The 21,466-nt window shown below is 38.5% G+C and overlaps 1 protein-coding gene across 2 annotated transcripts in view; it reads left to right on the top strand.

Annotated features, from left to right (window-relative positions):
* Positions 1-207: 207 nt before the first annotated feature.
* The window catches only part of Smc5 (structural maintenance of chromosomes 5), a 100,391-nt gene continuing 79,132 nt past the window's right edge, over positions 208-21,466 (top strand). For both annotated transcript variants that reach the window (XM_063250065.1, XM_003472279.4), the window contains exons 1-5: positions 208-487; positions 4,579-4,720; positions 6,173-6,225; positions 15,300-15,462; positions 16,607-16,741. In XM_063250065.1, the coding sequence (XP_063106135.1) occupies positions 303-487; positions 4,579-4,720; positions 6,173-6,225; positions 15,300-15,462; positions 16,607-16,741 (678 nt within the window). In that variant the 5' untranslated portion in view covers positions 208-302. The remainder of the gene's footprint in view (positions 488-4,578; positions 4,721-6,172; positions 6,226-15,299; positions 15,463-16,606; positions 16,742-21,466) is intronic.

Below are 21,466 nucleotides of genomic sequence, written 5' to 3'. Positions count from 1 at the left end.
ATCACAATTAACTTTTTTTCCTGACGTTTAGACAAACACAACTTCTGGAGAAGCCGAGATATGCAGAAGGGGGTCACCTCGGGCAGCAAATACCAACTTTGCGGCCTCCGCGACTGCGGTGTTTGTTGACAGCCCGCGCGAGCGCGCGCAGACGCCACCGGGTCGCTACTGCGCAGGCGCGCAAGGGCTCGCGGGCGGGAGCGCGCGCCGGCCAGTTCGCGCGGGAGCGGGGCGCGGAGGCGCCTGGGCCGCTGCGGGTCGCTGGGAACCGAGGCCGTTTGTGGGACGCGGGGGAGGCCAGAATGGCGACCCCGGGCAGGAGGTCGCCGACTCCGACGCCCATGGCTCTCAAGAGGGCACTCCCGGCAGATCCTTCCTCCGAGGTCCCGAGCAAGAGAAGGAATTCGGGCCCTCTGCGTTCGCGGCAGCCGTCGTCCAGGCCTTTCGTGGAGGGCTCCATCGTCCGCATCACCATGGAGAACTTCCTGTGAGTGGCTGGGCCGCGCGCGACGAGGGGCTGGGGGTGGGGCGCGAGCCGGGCCACTGCGCGCCGTGAGCCGAGCGCCGAATTCGTGCGCCGGACCGGTGAGGTGCTGCTTCCGTGGGCCCGTCTTTTGCCATAGCAGATGTGTCTCGCGTGATTGTTTTTGTAAAAATTCATTTGCGTACCTTTTTTGAAGGCGTCGTGGGGCAGTCGGGAGTCGGTACCAGGGGACTAGTTGTCTGCCCTGCCTGCTGGGAATGGCGATCTGTAAAGGGACGTGGTCTGCATTTCACAAAAGTCTTGGCCCGGAAATTCAGAAAGGGTCAACCCTTAAGTTGCAGTCGTGCTGTGGCTGCTTGCTTACGTGGAGGCATCGGCTTTGTGGACAGAGACGAGATGAGCTCTGGTCGTGGTTATTCAGAGCGAGGGTTAGTATGTACCCACAGAATTAAACCTTACTTTCAGTTGTTGGACCTCCCAGCAGACCTCTGTTTGACTCCTGCAAATACGGCTTTCTTTCCTGGCTCCTCCTCCCTCCCTTTTTTTGGCACTGGGAATCGAACTCATGATCTCGCCCTTGCCAGAAAAGCTCAGAGCCGCTGAGCAACATCCCCGACTTTTCTCTTCCTTTAGACAACGAATTGCTAGTTTAGAATCTAAATGTGCTAGAGCAAAAATATAGTGTGTCTTTTAACGCCTTATAGTTCGTTTTTTCAGAGTCCTTTTCTCCTCCATCTTAAATGTAAGTTTGCACACAGTGGCACACTGCTCATGGAATTGGGATAGCTGTTCCATCATTATTTTCCCTAGATATTTATCATGTGCCAAGTTCAGAATTGGGTGTTTTATTTATTACATTACTTTTCTTATTCATGGCTCTTATCTCCCTTGATGGGATAAGCTTATGTTGATTTTGCCCAGGTTTACATAGCTAATACATAACCGATTTGCAGTTTGAATCCTGATCAGTAGATGTAGGCAAAGATCATCACATGTTTACCGGGATGCCTTGAGGGAGTGGTTAATGTCATTCACAGTTGTGAGGAAGAGCTTTGTAAAGAAGGTATGAAACTCTTAAAAGAAAGGAAGAGTGGTGCAAACTGTAGGAACTGCCTGAAAGAAAGTTTGGAGTTTTGGAAACTCAGGTGTTTCAGTATAACTATAGCATAGGATTCTCATGAATATGTGGATAGAGGTAGGCAATCATTGAGCGTCAGTATATTTACTGTGCTAAGACATTCCAGCTTCAAGCAGGATTCAGACTACAATATAGCTGTTACGTGCTGTGTTGTCATTCTGGCTGCTCAAAATACAGTTGTTTCTTGGGGCTGGGGATTTAGCTCAGCGGCATAAGCGCCTGCCTTGCAAGCCTTTGGTCCTGAGTTCGATCCCTGGTACCGGTAAAAATACAAAATAAATAAATAAATAAATAAATAAAGTTGTTTCTTAACTATACCTGTCTCTACCTGTGTAGCAGTCAGGGATGCTTGGCCTCATACATGTTAAAATTAAATGCTAACCTGAGTGGAGTTTCTTAAATTAAGGTGTGTTCACAGAACGAAATTTCAGCCTTATCCTGTAGGCAGGCTGGATGTCTTTTAAGCGGGGAATAATGAGGATTTGTATTCACTTGGAAGTATTGAGAAAGGTTTAAAGAATAAAGGGTTTAAGATTGGAGGCAAGAAGACTTTTCTAATCTGAAGGCAAGAGAGAGTTTGAGCAGAGTAGGAATTGAGAGGCAACGGGGCTGGGGATTTAGCTCAGTGGCATAAGCGCCTGCCTTGCAAGCAGGCAGTCGTGAGTTCGATCCCCGGTACCGATAAAAAGGAAAAAGACAAAAAAAAAAAAAAAAAAGGAATTGAGAGGCAAGAGATTCAGTGGAATCTGACTTCACACTGTGAGGCGTTAGAGGAAGACAGAGGGTTGCGGCAGTTTTCCTAAGTCTCTGTCTTTGCTCCCTGATCAGGTACTATTCAGTTTGGGGAGAAACAGTAAATATCTTTTAGGTCCTGTGATTTGATTTTCTGTGTGCTAAGAGATGCTCTGTGGGCAGAATTTATAGGGGTCTGGAGCTCAAAGGAAAAAAAGAAATATTACCTGTTAAATTAAAGCCAGATATAATAGGAGTGAAACCCTTCCACATGTTAGGAAATCTTTGACTCCTTAAAGAAGCAGTAGAAAACTGCAGATCAGGGAAGAGAGAGTGAGAAATGAGGAGGTAAAGCTTGGATTTAAAGAGGAGAAAGGAAAGATGACTAGAAAGTACAGAACTGAGTGAAATTTTATTTTCTTTTAATGACTGAGTTTAAGAGTGTGGTGTGGAGTGGGTAGGCTTAGAGAATTAGCAAGGAAGGGGGAGAGATCGGCCTAGAGACTTCCCATGATCTAGAAGGATTCCTGGTGGGCAGTGGAAGGAGAAATTCTAGGGTGAAGCAGTAGCATGCAAATAGTTGTAGAAAAGAGAAGTGTAAGTTAGTCAAGAAACTGGAAGAGGCCTTGCCTACGGTCATATACATGTAAGTAATCACAGCAACTGGAGAAGCCAAGGCAGGAGGATCATGAATTTGAGGCCAGCCTGGGGAGTGTAGCAAGACCCTGTCTCAAAATAAAATTTAAAAAGATCTGAAGACATAGCATGTGGGCAGAGTACCTTTCTAGCATGTGCGTAGCCCTGAGTTCATTCCCAGTACTGCAAAACAAACACACTCATACACCCATCCACACACATAAACCTGCTAGGAAGTACGGTACCTGATAGCTAGAGTGTAGAGGAATAAGCACAAGATAAGAAAGGAGATGGAAAGTGGGGAAAGATGCCAATGGTAAATCCCAAAAGGGACGTTGTTTTCCTGTAAGGTTTTTGTTTTTGTTTTTTAGCAGATTACATCAGATTTACATGTCTACCAACATGACTTGGTGTCTTAGTTACTTTTCTCATTGTGAGACAAAGTACCATACACCAAAATTAAGGGAGTAAAGGTTTATTTCAGCTCATTGTTTGTAGAGGTTTCAGTCCAATTGGTTGGCTCCAAGGCAAGGTGGGATGGCAGAGGGGCATTGCAGAGGCAAAGCAGTTCATGGCAAAGCGGGGTAGGCAGAAGACAGCAAGCAGCAAAGTGGCAAGCCGCCTGCTGCCTATACCCAAGGTGGAGCATCCTTAGTCACAGCATCACAGGACCTAGAGCCAGTCACTGCCATTCTAAGCTCCATCTATGATGGCAGAAGGCTTTGGGAAGGCCCTTGGTCATGAATTGGATGATGGGGGGCAAATGTGGGTAGAGGCAAGAGATAAAAGAATCAAAGATGATGAAGAAATGTCTGGCTTTCTGATTTGAGCAACTGGATTAAAAAAAATTGTTCATTAAGTGACTACAAGAGTGGTTTTGGAGGGGAGCATTTTTGGATTTAGTTTTAAATGTGTTAAATGTTAGGTGGTTTGTTGGGACATCCAGCTAGTTATTATGGAGGTAATTGCATGTATTAGTCATCTGGGCTGGCATTCAAAAACTAGACACCACCTGAGGCCATGGAGACTATATGAAACATTTCGCCAAGCTTTTAGAGTGAGAAGAGTGAGCCTTTGGCAGCTGTTTGAGAGGGAGTTCATAGAAAAGGGAACTCACATAACCAGAAATAAATACAGTATCAGAAAAGTGAATTTTAAAATTGCAGAGACTTCATCCTGTTTGTGGCAAATCCCCTATTTGTAGTATCTCTATAGTAGAGGCCAGAAATGCTCATGCCTTTCCATATTATTTTATGGTAAAATGCCAGTTGTGTCACTATTTTGTTTTTGCTTTTGTTTTGAGACAGGATATCGCATGTAGTTAAGGCCTGCTGTGAACTCAGTACAATACGTAGCCCAGCCTGGACTTGAACTTAAGTTGATGCTCCTACCTCAGCCTTCCAGGTGCTGGAGTTACAGGTGTGCCCATCACCCTATGCAGCCAGATAACTATTTTAGTATGATGTTTGCACAAAGAGAATTTGAGGAAGATTGTAGATAATGATAGTATAAAACAAGAAAAAGTGTTTTTATAAAGAGTATTTTTTGTTTTATGTCTGCTTAATTATCTCACCTCTGTATAATTCAGAACGTACGATATTTGTGAAGTATCTCCTGGACCCCACTTGAATATGATTATTGGAGCTAATGGAACAGGAAAGTCAAGCATTGTGTGTGCCATTTGCCTTGGATTAGCAGGCAAACCTGCTTTTATGGGACGGGCAGATAAGGTGAGTTGACAAATTTTAAAGGAAGTCATTAATTGCTTTTTAAAAAAATCAATTACTGTGTTTCAGTTCCTTGGGTATTATAAAATTAATAGTGATTGAATGTGATGAATGATTTTGGTAGGTTGAAAAGCTAGAAGGACATTTTTATTTTTTTTGTCTAGAAATACCATACACCTAGGGACTTATGCTGGATATAATGTATCATTTTTTAAAATGTGCTGCAGGGCTTGTGGAAATGTATAAGAAATTTACCAAGGACAAAAAAAAAAAAAAAAAAAAAAAAAACAACCAATGTGAATACAAAGATATAAGCAAGCTCTAAAGTAGTTTTTTTTATTCCTTTTCTTTTCTTTCTTCTTTTTTTGTTTGGTTTCTTGAGACAGAGTCTTACTGTACAGTTCAAGCTGGCCTTGAATTCACTTTGTAGCTGAGGCTGGCTTCAAATTTGCAGTGATCCTCCTGCTCATCCTCCTGAGTGCTGAGATTACAGGTGTGCACCACCATGCCTCACTTGAAATGTTTTTCTGGAGGCATTTGCTATTAACCTTGTAACATAAGGTGTAGTTTTGAGTTGTTTGCACAGATAGAGAATCCTAATGGTAGAGAAAGGCTAGTAGATAAAACCTGTGTGAAAAAGAAAAACAGTGTAACAGTGTTAGATAGTACATCTGCTTATATCATACTGGGTCTAAAGGGCGGGAGGTGGTAAGAAAATCATAAAAAGGACTTCATAATCACAGCCTAACCACATTTGAGGCCAAAATTCATATTATCTACAAGGCCTGAATGGCATAAATTACAGTTTTAGTTTAAAGAGGTCTAAGTCATATCTCCACATACTTGGCAGAACAAATGTAAATCTTTTAATCCATCCTTAAAAGAATTTTAACATAATGTTCTAAGAAGTTTATGAGTTGATGACTAAAAAATCACAAAACATGGGAGAAAATTGGTTAGATCTCAAAAACATAATTTTAAGTTAAAATGCCATTTTGAAAGAGTACCTGGAACATGACTTTAATAGGACAGCAAAAAATAAACTAATGTTCTTAGCGTTCAGGGATGTACATGTATTTAGTGTAATTAAAGGAAAGCAAAACGATTAACAGATTAGCATACAGATTACAATTGTAGAGGGGAGAGAAGGATGGAATTGGGGTGCGTTGTGTAAAGAATGTCAGATTTAATGACCAGTTTCTCAAATTGTTGATACATGGTTGTTTTATTCTACAAATAGTACCTGGTGCTGTTGGTGTGTAATTTATTTCACAAAAACTGTATTTTATAAAGACTATCTGAGAATTGTCACTAAAAAGATACTTTTAAAAACTTGAACTACTAAGAATATTGCAGTAGTGAATTATCTAAATGCTATTAAATGGCTTTTAACTAGACTTAAATAGACAATGAACCATAATACCTCTTAAATTTACCTTTGCTTCTTTGTCTTAGGTTGGGTTTTTTGTGAAGAGAGGATGTTCCAAAGGCATGGTTGAAATTGAATTGTAAGTGTTAAAAAGTGTTAATGTGCTTTTTTGGGTATAATTTTTGAATTTATTGTGTGCTTTCTTAATAACTTTGGAAAAGAGTTTAATACAGTTATGTTAGACATAATATTTAAAGATTATTCAAATTTTTAAAAATTCACCTCATGATGTAAGAATTTTATTTTGGGAAAATTTTTAACCAGATTCTAAGTTTATAGGAGGTACTGAAATAATACCACTGCTAAATATTCATTAAGAAATTGTAATATCTTTTATAATCTCAAATGTTTTTTGCTTTTTGCTGATTTCAAAAGTTTAAAAAATCCAAAGTAAAAGTGTGTAGGTTGAAAATGAAAAACCTTCTTACTATACTTCTTCTCCTAGAAATAACTATTAATTTGATGAATTTCATGTATGACAAATACTTGGCACTTTGGTCACCATTTTTTTATTCTCTTCCTTATGAGTTCCTTTTCCATCAAGCCTGTTGTCCTTTGACCTCTTTTGGCAACTATTTTTGATGGATCAGAATTGATACCTGTGCTGAAACCAATTGACCAGCTTTGGTGTATATGCATTTAGTCTTCATGCACTTTAAAAAAATATATGAGAAAGCTTTAATTGGAATGTAAGAGAAATCAGTAAAGAACTTTAGCTTAAAGAACTAATGATCAGGCTAGCTCTTAACTAAGAAGAATAAGGAAAAATAGGAAAAAGATTCCAGTTTGAGCAGCAGGCTGCCAGCTTTTGAAGGTTAGTTTAAGTGATTATTCTCATTCTTGGTCCTTAGCTCTGGAAGAATCTTGAAACTGGGTGGCTGATTCCATTCCCATAAAATGATTGTCTTTGTTTGTGGTGGTTTCAGCCAGTTGAGGCTGTTTTTTCCTAGTGTCCAGTGGCTTTCAGTGTAGGGAGATGAACAAGAGACTTCTGGATGTAGAGTAGTTGTAGTGGAGGGTAGTATAGTGTAGTTGCATGTTCCTGTAAGTCCCTTATCTTGGAGTTCTCAGTTTATAAATCATCTTTATTCTTGGCTGGGTTTGGTGGCACCCTGTAATCATGGTGATCTGAGCGGTGGAGGCAAGAGAACTGCAAGTTGATTCCCAGCCTGGGCAACTCGGTGAGACCTAGGAGTCCAAATCCAAAGATCTGTCAAATTCTAGGCCTTGTTGCTTTACCGCACTGGGCGGGAAAGTAGTCATTGCTGACCCTCCAGGGTGTACAGTATTGTGAGTACTTGGGAAGTTTGGGGGTTTGGCCAAATCCTATAGCAGGTCTTGTGTGTTCTCACATTGGGTGTCAAAAAACTGTTTCTGGCTATTGTGAGTACTTCCTTGCTTTTAGTAGTAATGGAGGTTAACATGTTCACAGTAGGGTTATAAATTGTGTTGCTCACTGCCAGACAGCTCTGAACCAACTCCCTGGGACCGTCATGCTTATACCACTGGTCGTTCAAGCCGAGAGGAGTGTGTTAAAACTAAAGCACAGACTTGTGGGAACAAGTTTGCATTGGAATGTAATAGCAGATGGTAAGGGACTTTAGCTTGAGGAGCTGACAGAGGTCAGGTCAGCCCTTAAACAGGAGAGTAAGAAAAAACAGGGAAAGACTCCAGCTTGAGCTAGTGGGGCACAGTGTGATGCCGAGGCTCAGGTTGGCTTCTTTTGGCACATTGTGTAGATAATTTTAGAGTATTGTTTTTGGAGTTGAATTTTGGAATTTTTGAGCTGAAAAAGCTCTTTATCAGATAAGCCTATCATTTTATAGGATATGAGGAAATGATAATTTACTTAAAAATTATTAGAAAATGTATTTTTTCCAAATGAGAAATAGATGCATGGGCAAAAAAGAAAATGAAAATTATTTAAAATTTATTAAAAAATGACAGAATTTACTGAAGGATATAAAACCAAGACTTTTTAATAGTGAAGCATATTGTTTCCCTAGAAATTTAAAATTAATGTCATTAGTATGTCAGTTCTTGCCAAATTATTGAGTATGTCTGATACAGTTGCAGAGAGAGTCTTTAACAGGTATGTTTATAAGTTGATTCTAAAATTCATCCTGTCTGGGCGTAGTGATGAATGCTTGTAGTCCCAGCACTCAGGAATCTGAGATAGGAGGGTTGCTCTGAATTCAAGGCCAGCCTGGGGTACTAAGTGAGTTCAAGGCTAGCCGGCACTACATAGTGATCCCTGTCTCAAAAAGACAAACAAACAAACTTCCCCAGAAGTTCATCCTGAGGAGTAAATGTGCCAGAAGACTTAGGATGAAAAAGCAAACTTATAAATGAAACTTTTGTGTACCAGATGTTAAATTGTACTGTATGCTGGTGATGTAAAATACTATGGTATTGGTATGAAAGGTTAGAGGGACAGGATAGAGAAACCGGGAACCGAACTAATTGTGTGTGAGAATTTTATTGTAAAAATAGCAGTTTTGCTATTCTCACATTCAACACAACACAGTACACTTTTGACACTGCTTTCTCCACACTTCGCAATTCAGTTTTGACACTAATTAGAGTCAGTTCAGAGCCCACAGGTTAACAACTTAGTTCCAAGACTGCCAGTCACATTAGAGGCCTTTAACGTGCTTCAGGTTGTGACCTATACTTTTAGCTATACAACTAGCTATAAATTGGGATTTCCAGATCCTTTTCCTTGGGTTCGATTATTTGCTAAGACTACTCATGAAATTCGTAGAGCTGTACTTGAATTGCCAGTTTATTGTGAGGCTGTCACAGAGCATACAGGTGAACAGCCAGATGAAGACATCCAGAGGGAAGGCCTGGAAGGGGCGTGAGGGCAGGAGCTCTCATTCATTCATCTTGGTGGAGGCGAGGTGTGCTACCTTTCAGCACATTGGTATGTGTACCAGATGGAAGCTCTCTGAACCCCAAAGTTGAGGGATTTTTATGGAGCTTCATCACTCGGGCATGATTGTTAACCCAGTTTCTATCTTCTTTCCCTTCCCAGAGGGCAGTGTTAGGGTTTTCCAAACTTTTAATCAAGGTGTGATCTTTTTGGTGACCTGCATTTTCTAGGAGCCCTGCAGGAGATGAAAAGACACTCTTGTCACCCAGGAAATTCCAAGGTATTAGGAGTTCTGTGCTAGGAGTGGAGGCAGAGGCTAAATGTGTATTTTTTTAATATGTCACAATATCAGAGGTATGAATTACTCAAATTGAATTGGCTGTTGTTTTTTAAAAATGAATTTAGACCTTTATCCTACAGATCAATATGCTCTAGGTATGTTAAATACCAAAGAAAAATTGTGTAGCTTATGAAATAATAGAAAAAACAGGGAATATTTTAAAGTCTTGGGAAAGGAGGGCTAAGCACAAGAGTCTCAATAGCTATAAAAAATAATAAATGTAGGTTCTCTAAAAACCCAACTAAAAATAACCATACTATAGTTTAAAATGAGAGAGCTGGGTGGCATAGTCCTGTAATCCTAGCTCTCCACAGGCTGAGACAGGAGGTTCACTTTGAGTTCACAGCCAGACTCAACTGAAGACTGAGACCTTGTCTTAACAACAAATCGAAAAAGTGATATGGAGAAGAAAATATTTGTAGCACTGAAAATTATGGACAGGTCTTAAAATTACTAATTCTATGTTTCATGCAAATTAGTAAAGTCTATAAACTGCCTAATGTAAAAATGAGCAAAGAAATTTAAAATGAGTGGCCCATAAATATAAAATAGAGGCTATAACTCACTAGTTAGAAGAAAATCAAGATAATGAGAATTTTTTTCTCAGTCTACAAAATTAAAAAATCTGAAATACTTGAAGGTATAAGGAAGTAGATATTATTATGCTTTGTTTCTGGGAGTGTAATCAATGTATTATTTTGGGTTGTATCTATCAGCATTTAACATTTTTTCCCCTGTTTTTTGAGACAGGGTTTTGCTAAGCAGTTCAGATTGGTTTGAACTCACTGTATAATTCATGATGAACCTCCTGCCTCAGCCTTCTGAGTGCTGAGATTACAGGGATGCACCATCACACCGGCTCTGTCAGCATTAATGACTATATAAATATGTTAATTCACAATTATATATTAAAGAGAATGTTTTCTTATTTACACAAAATTTGCTTACTTGCTTTCTGCCTGTCTTCCTTCTTCCTTCCTTCCTTTCTTTTGAGAAAGAGTCTCACTATGTAGTCCAGGCTGGCCTTGAATAGACAAATGATGGAAACAGAATAGGCTGTAAGTTCCAAGGGCATGAGTGAAAGAGAGGACATGGAGTGGCTCTTTAGTGGTTGCAGGTCTTAAACATTCTGAATCTCTGAACTCATTCGTTTTCTTATCTAAACGTTACATGTGTTAATGTATAGTAAGTACTAGCTCAAATAACCTAACTGGTGGCCATTGGCTAAAAGCCTGTTAGCAAATCTGCCACAAAAGGAGGTTCCCTTTCCCTGTTCTTCTGATGGTTACATTGCGATTGTTTGTTCTGGGGTCCAGATGATCCTGAGTACCAAACATGAAACAGCTGTCTTTCACTGTTGACATTATTATTGCGGTCAAATAGCATATAAATTAGTAAAAAATACTATATGTTAGTTGGTGATAATTGCTGCACAGAAAAATAAAAGGAGGCAAAATGAACTGGAGTGCCAGAGTATTACAGTTTTAGATTGGGTGATGAGGAAAGTTCTTGGTGAGAAGTGAGCATCTGAGCAGAAGTCTAAGGAGGGGCGATTACAACATGCAGACATTTAAGGGGAAGAACATTTTGGGCAGAGAGCTGGGTGATTGCTGAGGCCTTGAGGCGGTACCCAGGGTGACTGATTACATTGAGGTGGGGACTCAGTGAAAGACAAGGAGTGAAAGTATGAGGCAGTCAGTTTATAGGACCCGCAACTAATATAGAAATATATTTACTGTATTTTGAGTTAAGATATAAAGCTAGGTGGGGATATATAGCTCAGTGGCACAGCATCTGCCTGGCAAGCATGAGGTTGTGAGTTTGATCCCTGGTACCAAAACAAAACCAAACACCAAAAAAAAAAAAAAAAAAAAAAAGTGAGACTACCAGGTTTTGAATGGAGTGATGATATAATCTACCTTAAATTTTAATCAGATTTTAAAAAAGAGTTTTAGTTAAGTGGCTAATATAATGAGTAGTTTAGAATTTGCTCTCAAATTAGATGTAGTGTGTGGGAGAAAGATAAACAGCACCAAGAGTCCACAGTTTTGTATCTTAATAACTTGCTTAATAATAGGATTTCCACTGACTTAGGTATAGAAGTGTGCTATAGGAGGTTTGGGGAGTAAGATTAGAAATCCATTTTGTACTATATCATTTCCAGTTAACGTGACACAGATAGTTTAAAATGTGTATCCCAGTTTCAGAAATGCTTAACTCTTGTTTTTCATAGTATGTTATTTGCATGCATGAAAATGCCCCAGTGGCTGTGCATACACCTGCAATTCCAGCATTTGGAGACTGAGGCAGAAAGGTTGCCATGAGTTTGAGGCCAGCCTGGGCTACATAGTGAGCTGAAGGTCAGCTTGAACTACATAGTGAAACCCTGTCTCAAAAAAAAGATCGTGAGAACGTATTGGCCGGTGTGGTGGTGCATGCCTATAATCACAGCAGTCCTGAGGCTGACGCAAGAAGATTGTTGTGAGCTCAAGGCTAGCCTGATGAGTAATATTTGAGATGCCTAGTGAGCATTCAGGTGGAAATGCTGAATGGACTGTTGTGTATATAAACTTGTCATACAGGGAGCAGTCTGAGCTAAGAATACCACCTTTAGAGACGCGTGAGTTGTATGATGAATGAAATTACCAGTGGAAAAGATACAGATGAAGGAAAAGAGAGGTCTGAGCTAAGAACTAAGCCATGGTGATCAACTAAATTCAGAATAGAGAATTTATATTCAGCTCACAGCTGGCCTTGATGAGATTTACTACTTAAATAAGCCAGTGCTTTTATTCTTACTGAATGTCCAAGTGCCTCTTGAGACCCAGAGCCGAGAAGTGAGTGATAAAAGGTAATCAAGCATGAGAAAATCTGGAAGTGGAGGCAAAAACAGTTTATGCCAAGGAGCTGAGGTAGAATTGAGCTTGTTGTTTCTGAAAAACAGAAGGGCTGTGTGTCCAGAGTGAGATGCGTTGCTGCAGGATTTTACACAGTACCCTTTACTTGGCTGAGGACATTCCCTTCTGTTTCTGAGTTGGTGTGCTTTTAGTATTTTTAGGTAATGAATTTTATCCACATTGATTAAATTGTCATATTTTAGTTTGACTTAATTTCCTACCATTCACTTAATTTTGCATTCAGAGTAAGTACACTTTGTTTATAGCTTTTTGACATGCTGTTCAATTTGTACTTCTGATTTAACGTTTTTGTATCTGTATTTTGCTTGCAAAGGATATATGTTGTTTGAACATTTAACTTACAGTAAAATCATCTTTACTTCTGGTCTTTCCTAACTACTGATTTAATTTTTTGTTTTTCTAATTATAATGATTTGATTTACTTACTAATAATGGGATTATTTAGACTATTTCTTCTTGAATAATTGTAGTTATTTATAGTTTATTAATGATGTTTGCCTTCTATGCAACATACCTAATTTTTGTGTCATCTGTAGTTTCATCTGTTTTCCTACCTTTTTTTTTTCAAGACAGGGCCTCACTATCTACTGCAGGCTGTGCTTGAATTCACCTTATATAGCTCAGGGTGGCCTCACAGCGATCCTCCTGGCTCAGCCTCCCAAGTGCTGGTCTTAGAGATGGGCATCACTGCACCTGGCTTCCTGCCTTGTTTTTGTTTTTTGAGCAGGGTATTGCTGTGTAGTTCAGGTTGGCGGGCTGGCCTTGAACTCACTGTGTAGCCTAAGCTGTTATTGAACTTGGAGCAATTCTCTTGCCTCAGCCTCTTAAGTACTGGGATTATAGGGGTCTACCATTATTCTTGGCTCTTCATGTGTTGTTTTTTTTTTTTAAATCAAGCTGTCATAATAGTCTTTCAGCAAACTAATTCTTGTGTTCTTTCTTATATATCATGCTTTTCTTTTTCATAAATTTGTATTCTTACTTGCAACTAACTTACCCTCTCTATCCTCCCTCCTTCCCTCTCTCCTCCTCCTCTTCCTTTTTCTTTCTCTTTCCTCTCCCCTCCCGTCTCCTTCTCCCCTGCCTTTCTCCCTTCCTCCCTGTCTTTCTTTTTCCTTTGCAGTACTCATACTGGGAAATCTAACCTAGGTGTACTCCACCACCAGGCTACATGCCTAGGACTTTTTTATTTTGGAACAGAGTCTCACTAAGTTGGCCAGGCTGGGCTTGAACATGTGATTGATTCACCATGCCTGGCTTTCTTTCACATTTTTTAAAAATTTCTTGAAATGATACACAGTTTTATTGTTCTAATTTTTCAGTCTTTTCTTTAACATAAACAAGTTGTTTTTAATTCTAATGTAATGATTTTTTGTTATAGTTTTAGTATTCATTCCTACTTCATTGTGTAGTAAAGTGCATAGTCTATGTACATAAATCATAATTACCTATATATTTGACTTATTTTTTATGGTATTTTCTCGTCAGTTTTATTTGTCACACTCCTTGGTATTTCTTTCTTCATCGGATTTTTTTCCTTTTTTTTTTTTCCCCTTTGAAACGGACTTCACTTTGTAATTCAGGCTGGCCTTAACCTCATCATGTAGCTCAGGCTGTCCTTGAACTCATGGAAACCTTCCTGTCTCAGCTTCCCAAGTACTGGAATTACAAGGCCGACTTTCTCATTGGATTTTTACTAGCTTGTCAGAGACCATTGGATACTTAAGAAGCCAGAATCATAATGAGTATATACTTAATTCTCATATGGGAGGGTATTGGACCTCTTAGGTTATGTAACTTAAGATACAAACCTATGTGAGGATGACTTGGGGTTAGTTCTCTTGGGCAGGGCCTTTGGTGTTTCATAGTCTGAGAGAGGCAGTTTTGCTTTTTGCAGCAGTGGTGGCACTGAAACATGCAAAAGCTGCAGCTCTGTGGGGATCCTTTTCTGTTACACTCTCAGTGAAGAGCAGCTCTAGCCTTGGTCTGCAGTCCCTCTGTCAGGAGGTCATGGAAATGAACCCTCAGAGTTCCCTGGCTGGGCAGATGCCCTCAAGTTGACAGTCAGTTTCATTTTCTTCACTCTGGGTCCTCATCTGCTGTTAATGTTGGCCAAAACTGCTCATCTTCATGCTACTAATAAATGCACTTAAGAAGATGGTTTTATTATTTTTAGTTGTCTGTAACAGGAGGGTCAATAAGTAATTTTGCTAGAAGTAAAAATTAAAACTACTTTTTTAAGTTCTGCATTCTTATCATTTGAAGTATTCTGGTTACAATATAACCTTATATATACAACATTTACAAATTATTGTCATTCAGGCATTAGATACCAATAATTTATCTTTTTACTACATGCTGCTGATTCCCAGTGACGAAGATGGATGAATAGATGGGAGGTGTGGAGCAGTAGTACTTCTAAAAGCAAGAAATAAGTAAATACCCTTCTTTCAGATTCTATATTACTTAATGTTCCTGTATAGCCATGTAATGTAATTCTTTCTGAATTCAGAGTGGGGTACACAATGAGGAAACAATGGGCCACCTGTGGGCAGATCAGTTTTGGTTTCTGGAAATGGGTATGCAGGAATGATCTTCAGACATTTGCAAAGTAAGGGAAATTTCAAGGGTGAACTGTTACATGGTTTAATACATTGAAGTCATCTGAATTGCAGTCAATGCATGTGATTGAAAAATAGCATAATGATTAAAGGGGAAGTTACTCCAGGTTCATGATTCTTGTGGTAGTGTTTGGGAATTAGTATTGGCATTTGCTTTAATTTCATTTGAACATTTTAAATACTTTTGACTATTGAATAAGTAGTAACTGATGTGGTCAGTTATAGTATTATTACTAATAAGAGGTCCAGGTTTCCTTCTTGGGAGGGACCAATATCAAAAGGAATAAAAATTACAATGGTGCTATCCTGGCACCTTCGGTGCAAGTGAATGTTGGAAATTTTCTTTTTAAATTACTATGTGTTCTGAATGTAACAATTTTAAAATAATCTTTTAATTAGGTTCAGGACGTCTGGAAATCTTGTTATAACACGTGAGATTGATGTGACAAAAAATCAGTCCTTTTGGTTCATCAACAAAAAGTCTACAACCCAGAAAGTAGTAGAAGAGCAAGTTGCAGCCTTAAATATTCAAGTGGGCAATCTTTGCCAGTTTCTACCTCAGGTATAAGAGAAGTGAATGTAAATATGGGTAAATTTTGTATATAATGTATCTTTAGTCTTTAGTCTGTATAGGACTGTAAGTAGTTTTCAAGGGATAGTGTATTGATTACTGCCTATATTGCTGTCTGTCTGTATTGCATATAGCATAATACATGGCAGTGTAGGTGGTACATTGATTTTTTTTTTTAACTTTGCCTCAGTAATGAGGCTTGAACCCAGTATCTTCACATTGAATTACATCTTCAACCCTTTTTAACATTTTTTATTTGAAGAGGGATTTTCACTAAATTGTCAAGCAGCCCAGGGTGGACTTGAATTTGTGTCCTCCTTCCTCAGCTCCTCAGAGTAGTGATCACAGCTGTGCCCGTGGCTGCACATAGCAACCCCTCTTTTTCTCTGGGGTTACTGAGGGTTGTACTTAGCTAAGCCTTTTGCATTGAGCTAAATCCCATTGTTATTATTTATTTTTTTGTTTTTTTTGAGACAGGGTCTCTATGCAGTTCAGGCTGGCCTAGAGCTCACTTTTTAGCCAGACTGGTCCCAAACTCTCAACGATCCTCCTGCCTCAGCCCCCTGCCTTGCAGTCAGCTGACTATGGGCCGAAATCCTGAGTGCTGAGATTACAGGCATGAACCACTATGGCTGGCTCTATTTGTCTTAATTTGAGGCAAGGTCTCACTAAGTTGCTCAGTCTGATTTTGAATATCCCTCCTACTCAGCCCACACTCTTAATACTGATAGTAAAAATGTTAAAGTCAGCCCTCAAGTTGAACATGTGATCCTCCTGCCTTGGTCTCTTAAATTGCTGGGATTGCAGGTATCCACCACTATGACCATCTCAACATAAAGTTTTTTTAAATGAAATTCTCCCTCTCCCCTGATACTGGTGGTCAAACCCAAAGGCCTTTGCACTGAGATACATCCTTACCTCTTATTATTTAGTTTGTGGTAGCCATTAAAGATGTTAAATTACCTGGACTGGCCCAGACTTGCCTCAACCTCCCAGAACACCGGGATTACAGGCAGTTTGCATCACCATACCTGGCTGAGCAAGGTCTATCTTGATAAATAATCATTGAGTTAAATGTATTTTTACGATATTTATAACTGATAATTTTTCAGGTATTTTAATTTTTGTGCTTTAGGACAAAGTTGGAGAATTTGCAAAACTCAGCAAGATTGAACTCCTTGAAGCTACTGAGAAGTCAATTGGTCCTCCAGAAATGCACAGGTATCACTGTGAACTCAAGAACTTCAGGGAGAAGGAAAAACAACTAGAGGTATTTATAGACACTCATTACTACCATTCTGTTCTGATTTCTGTGGTGGAGTTGGGACAAAATACCCAGTACTCACAAGTTAAAGGTCACAATTAGTAGAGATTTCGGTCCATAGTCAGCTGACTGCAAGGCAAGGGGAAGTAGTCCATGGATGGGCAGCCAGCAGGCAGCAGCCTTGCCTTCCTTCTGAAGCTTTTGAGTCCATCTGGGCACTAAGCCTGTGCAGGGTGGAGCTTCCACTGTGCACATCCAGAGTTCTACTGACGAGTGTAGTCATCACTCACCTTACCCCAGTGTGACACACCCTAAGTCCAGTCACCCAGAAGAGCTCCTGCAGTAAGCACATGAGGCTTCAGGGGGCATTTAGACTTAAGCCATTGCAAGTAGTAAGTAGGAGTTCTGTTCACTGAGAGAGTTATTTTTTATTTAGATTGCGTTTTTTTTTTAGCCCAGCATTGTACTTGTTGACATCAATTAAAGTGACAAGAATTAGAATTGACTTAATAATGTAAAGTTTGAAAATTTTAATTTCAGTAATAGGGGTCATTAGTTTTTAAGAAACCCATGATATTTTTTCTCTTAGGAAGTTGCATGATTCTGTCATCCAGTTCTATTGTTAGTCACCTACTATATGCCAGGTACTATCTAAAGTAGCTAGTAGAGCAGATATAGATAGCATGTGTAGTACACCTGTGTTGAGCCAGTTTTCTCAGTGCACTACTTTTTTTTCAGTTTCATGAAGGAACTTTATGAATTTAATTATATTAAAACAGTTCTTAACATTATCAACCTATAGAAATGTGCTTTTAAAGCATACTACTTGTAAATGTGTTTTATGTAATGGATCTTTTTTCACAGTTTCCAATGTAAAATAAGTCAGTATTTTCATGAGAAATCTTTAACGCTATACTTACAGTGCATATTTAATTATAATAAAATATTTTATAGTACTAATTCAATGAGGTTCCATAACCTGAGAATCCTAGTATTACTTTTCATTTGTATATCATTGTTTTGCTTTTGTTGAACTTTCATTTACACAGTTAGAGCATTCCTAATCCAAAATTTGAAATGCTCCAAAATCTGAAATGTTTTAATGTCCGTGCTAAAAGTTTTGAATTTTTTCTGAGTGTGGCTGAGTGTTACTGTAATCTCAGCACTCAAGACGTTGAAAAAGAGACAATCAAGAGTTCAAGGCTAGGTTGGACTACATAGTGAAAACCTTGTGTAAAAAAAAAGTTTCAGGTTGCGGAGCATTTCAAATTTTAGGTTTGCATATTAGTGATACTGAGCTGGTAACATCTATAAAAATATTCCAAAATCTGAAAAATTTCAAAATCACAGACCTCCTTTCCCCTGCATTTCATATAAAGGATAATCTTTGTGAACAAATTACTTCTGTCCCCTTCTATCCCTGCAGTGGGTCCAGGAGATAATTTTTATCTTTAGATGAGTCCAGATTCTGAAATGTGACAGGGCTTACTCAGAGTCATGTGACTAATAAATTGTAGAACTTCAACTAGAGTTTAAATATGGATTTTAACTTTTTTCCACTTCACAGTTTACCCTAAGCATCAGATGGGCAGCACATTCACTTAATTTATGTGCTGACTATCCTGAGTGTTGCTTTGGGGGGTATCATTTCAACCAATCAATTTTATTTTATTTTTAAAATTTATTTTTGTCTTTTTGAGACAGGGTCTCACTATGCAGTTTAGGCTGGCCTTGAACTTACTTTGTAACCAGTCTGGTCTCAAACTCGTAGTGATCCTCCTGCCTCAGCCTCCCGAGTGCTGAGATTACAGGCATGTGCTAACATGCCTGGCTTCTATTTTCCAATACCCTTTCAATCTCCTTTTTCAGAGTACTGTAGAGGTCTTTTACATCCTTTGTTAGCTTGATTCCTAGGTATTTCGTCTTTTTGGATGCTATTGTGAAAGGTATTGTTTCTCTAATTTTTCTTACAGTGAGTTTGTTATTCATGTACAGGAATGCTGTTGATTTTTGAATGTTGGCTTTATCAGCTGTATTACTGAATTTGCTTATTAAATCTAGAGGTCCTTTGGTGGAGCTTTTAGGGTCTTCTTGTCTTGACATGTAGCATATCATGTCATCTGCAAATAACGATAGCTTCACGTCTTCCTTTCCTGTCTTTATTCCTTTTATTTCTTTCTTTTGTCTAATTGCCCCAGCTAAAGTTTCCAGGACTGTGTTGAGTAAGAGTGGAGGCAGTGGCCATCCTTGTCTTGTTCATGATTTTATAGTGAAAGCTTTCAGTTTTTGTCCATTTAATATGATGTTGGCTGTTGGTGTCTCATGGATGGCTTTCATCAGATTGAGATATCAGGGTTTTTATCATGATTGGGTGTTGGACTTTGTCAAAAGCTTTTTCTGCATTGTATTGATCATACGGTTTTTGTCCTTAGCTCTATTAATATGATGTGTTACATTTATGGATTTATGTATATTGAACCATCCTTGCATCCCTGGGAAGAATCTCACTTGATCATGGTGTATAATCTTTTTGACAATTTGCTGCAGTCTTTTTACTAAGGATTTTTGTGTTAATGTTCATTAGGGAGATTGGCCTGTAATTCTCTTTCTTAGTTGGATCCTTCTCTGGTTTTGGCATCAGGGTAATACTTATTTCCAGTAATGAATTTGGAAGTATTGCTTCCTGTTCAGTTTCATTAAAGTGTTTGGTAAGAGAGTGATGTTAGGTCTTTAAATTTCTTATAGAATTCAGCAGTAAATCTGTCAGGGCCTGAGCTTTTCTTTGTTGATAAGTTTTTAATTACATCTTCAGTTTCATCTATTGATACTGAGTTATTTAGGATTTTTTATATCTTCTTGATGTAGCTTTGGTAATTCATACGTATCTAGGAATCTGTCCATTTCTTCTGTATTTTCTGTCTTTAGAATATAAGTTTTCAAAGGAGATATAAGTGATTTTTTGATTTTCTGTATTATCTGTTGTGATTTCACCCTTTTCATTCCTAATTGCATGGATTTGAGTCTTTTCTTTCCTTTTTTTTTATAAGGTTGACTAAGGGTTTGTCAATTTTATTTAATCTTTCAAAGAACCAACTCTTTGATTCATTGATTTTTTTTGTATTGTTTAGTTGCCAGTGTGTTAATTTCTTATAATTTCCTCCCTTCTATGAGCTTTAGGTTTAGCCTACTGTTGTTTTTCTACAAGTTTGAGATTCAACATTAAGTTGTTTATATGCACTTGCTCTGTTTTCCTGATGTGGGTGGGTATTTATTGCTGTAAGTTTCCCTCTTCATTGTGTCCCACAAGTTCTGGTATGTTGTATTATCATTATCATTCAACTGTAAAAACTATCTAGTTTCTTCTTCTGTGACCCATTGGTTGTTCAGTGTGGTGCTATTTAATTTTCATGTGTTTATGAAATTTTTGTGGTTTCCTTTGGCATGGATTTCCAATTTCATTGCACTGTGGTCTGATAGGATGCATGAAATAATTTCAGCTCCTTTGCATTTACTTAAGCATGTTCTGTGAGCCACTGTATGGTCTGTTTTGGAGAATGTCCCATGTGCAGTTGAGAAGAATGTGTATTCTGATGTTGTGGTGTGGAACACCCTATAGACATCTACAAGGTCCATTTGTTCAAAAGTTCGATTTAGTACTAATATTTCATTATTGATTTTTTTTGTCTAGTTGATCTATCTTTTTGTGACAGTGGGGCATTGAAGTCTCCCAATAAATATGTATTAGGGCTTATTTGATTTTTCATCTCTGTTAGTAATTGTTTTATATAGTTGGGTACACTGGTAATTTGTTGCATATATATTTATGATTGTTATCTCTTCCTCTTGGGTGGTTGCCTTTATGAGGATGTAGTGACCCTCTTTATCTCTGTTAATCAAAATAGGCTTGAAACTCACCTTGTTTACAAATAGAAGAGCTACCCCTGCTTTTTTCTAGGTTTGTGTCACATAGAGTATTGTTTTCCATCCTTTGACTTTCAGTCTGTGAATTTCTTTTTGAATTAAATGTGTTTCTTATATACAGCATATTGTTGGATTTTGCTTCTTGATTCATTCTGCCAGTCTGCATCTTTTCACTGGTGAATTGAGAACGTTAACATTGATGGTTATAACTGATACGTATTGATTTATCCTTGTTATGTTATTTTCCTTTTGTTTGCTTCTCCCCTTTTTTTCCCCCTCCCTCTAATTATTTGTCTTCCCTGGTGGATTCCTTCTATTGGTGTTCATGGAGTCCTTATTATCTCTTTCTAGAATGTCCTTCAGAACATTTTGAAGTGCTAGTTTGGTGGTCATAGATGTCCTTTGTCTTGGGAGAATCTTATTTCTTCATCAATTTTGAAAGATAATTTTGTGGAATACATCAATCTAGGTTGAAAGTTGTTTTCCTTTAGAACTTGGAATACTTTACCCCCAGCTCTCTTTGACTTGAGAATTTGTTCAGAGAAGTCAGTTGTAATTCTGATGGGCTTTCCTTTTTTAGATGATTTGTTTCCTTTATAGGTGATTTGGTTTTTTTCCTCTAATGACGTTTAATATTCTGTTCTTGTGTTGACTTTCTGGAATCTTGACTATGATATACCTGGCTGTAAATTTTTTTGATCATTGCCAATTGGAATACAATATGCCTCATTTATCTGTTATGTCAAATTCTTTTTCTCTACCAGGAAAGTTTTTTGTCATGATTTCTGTGAGCATTTTTAAGATACCATC

This window comes from Cavia porcellus, unplaced genomic scaffold, assembly GCF_034190915.1.
Source record: "Cavia porcellus strain 051 isolate PalLab524CR breed Dunkin Hartley unplaced genomic scaffold, mCavPor4.1 scaffold_1, whole genome shotgun sequence".
NCBI lineage: Eukaryota > Metazoa > Chordata > Mammalia > Rodentia > Caviidae > Cavia > Cavia porcellus.
This window is presented reverse-complemented; position numbering and strand designations above follow the sequence as displayed.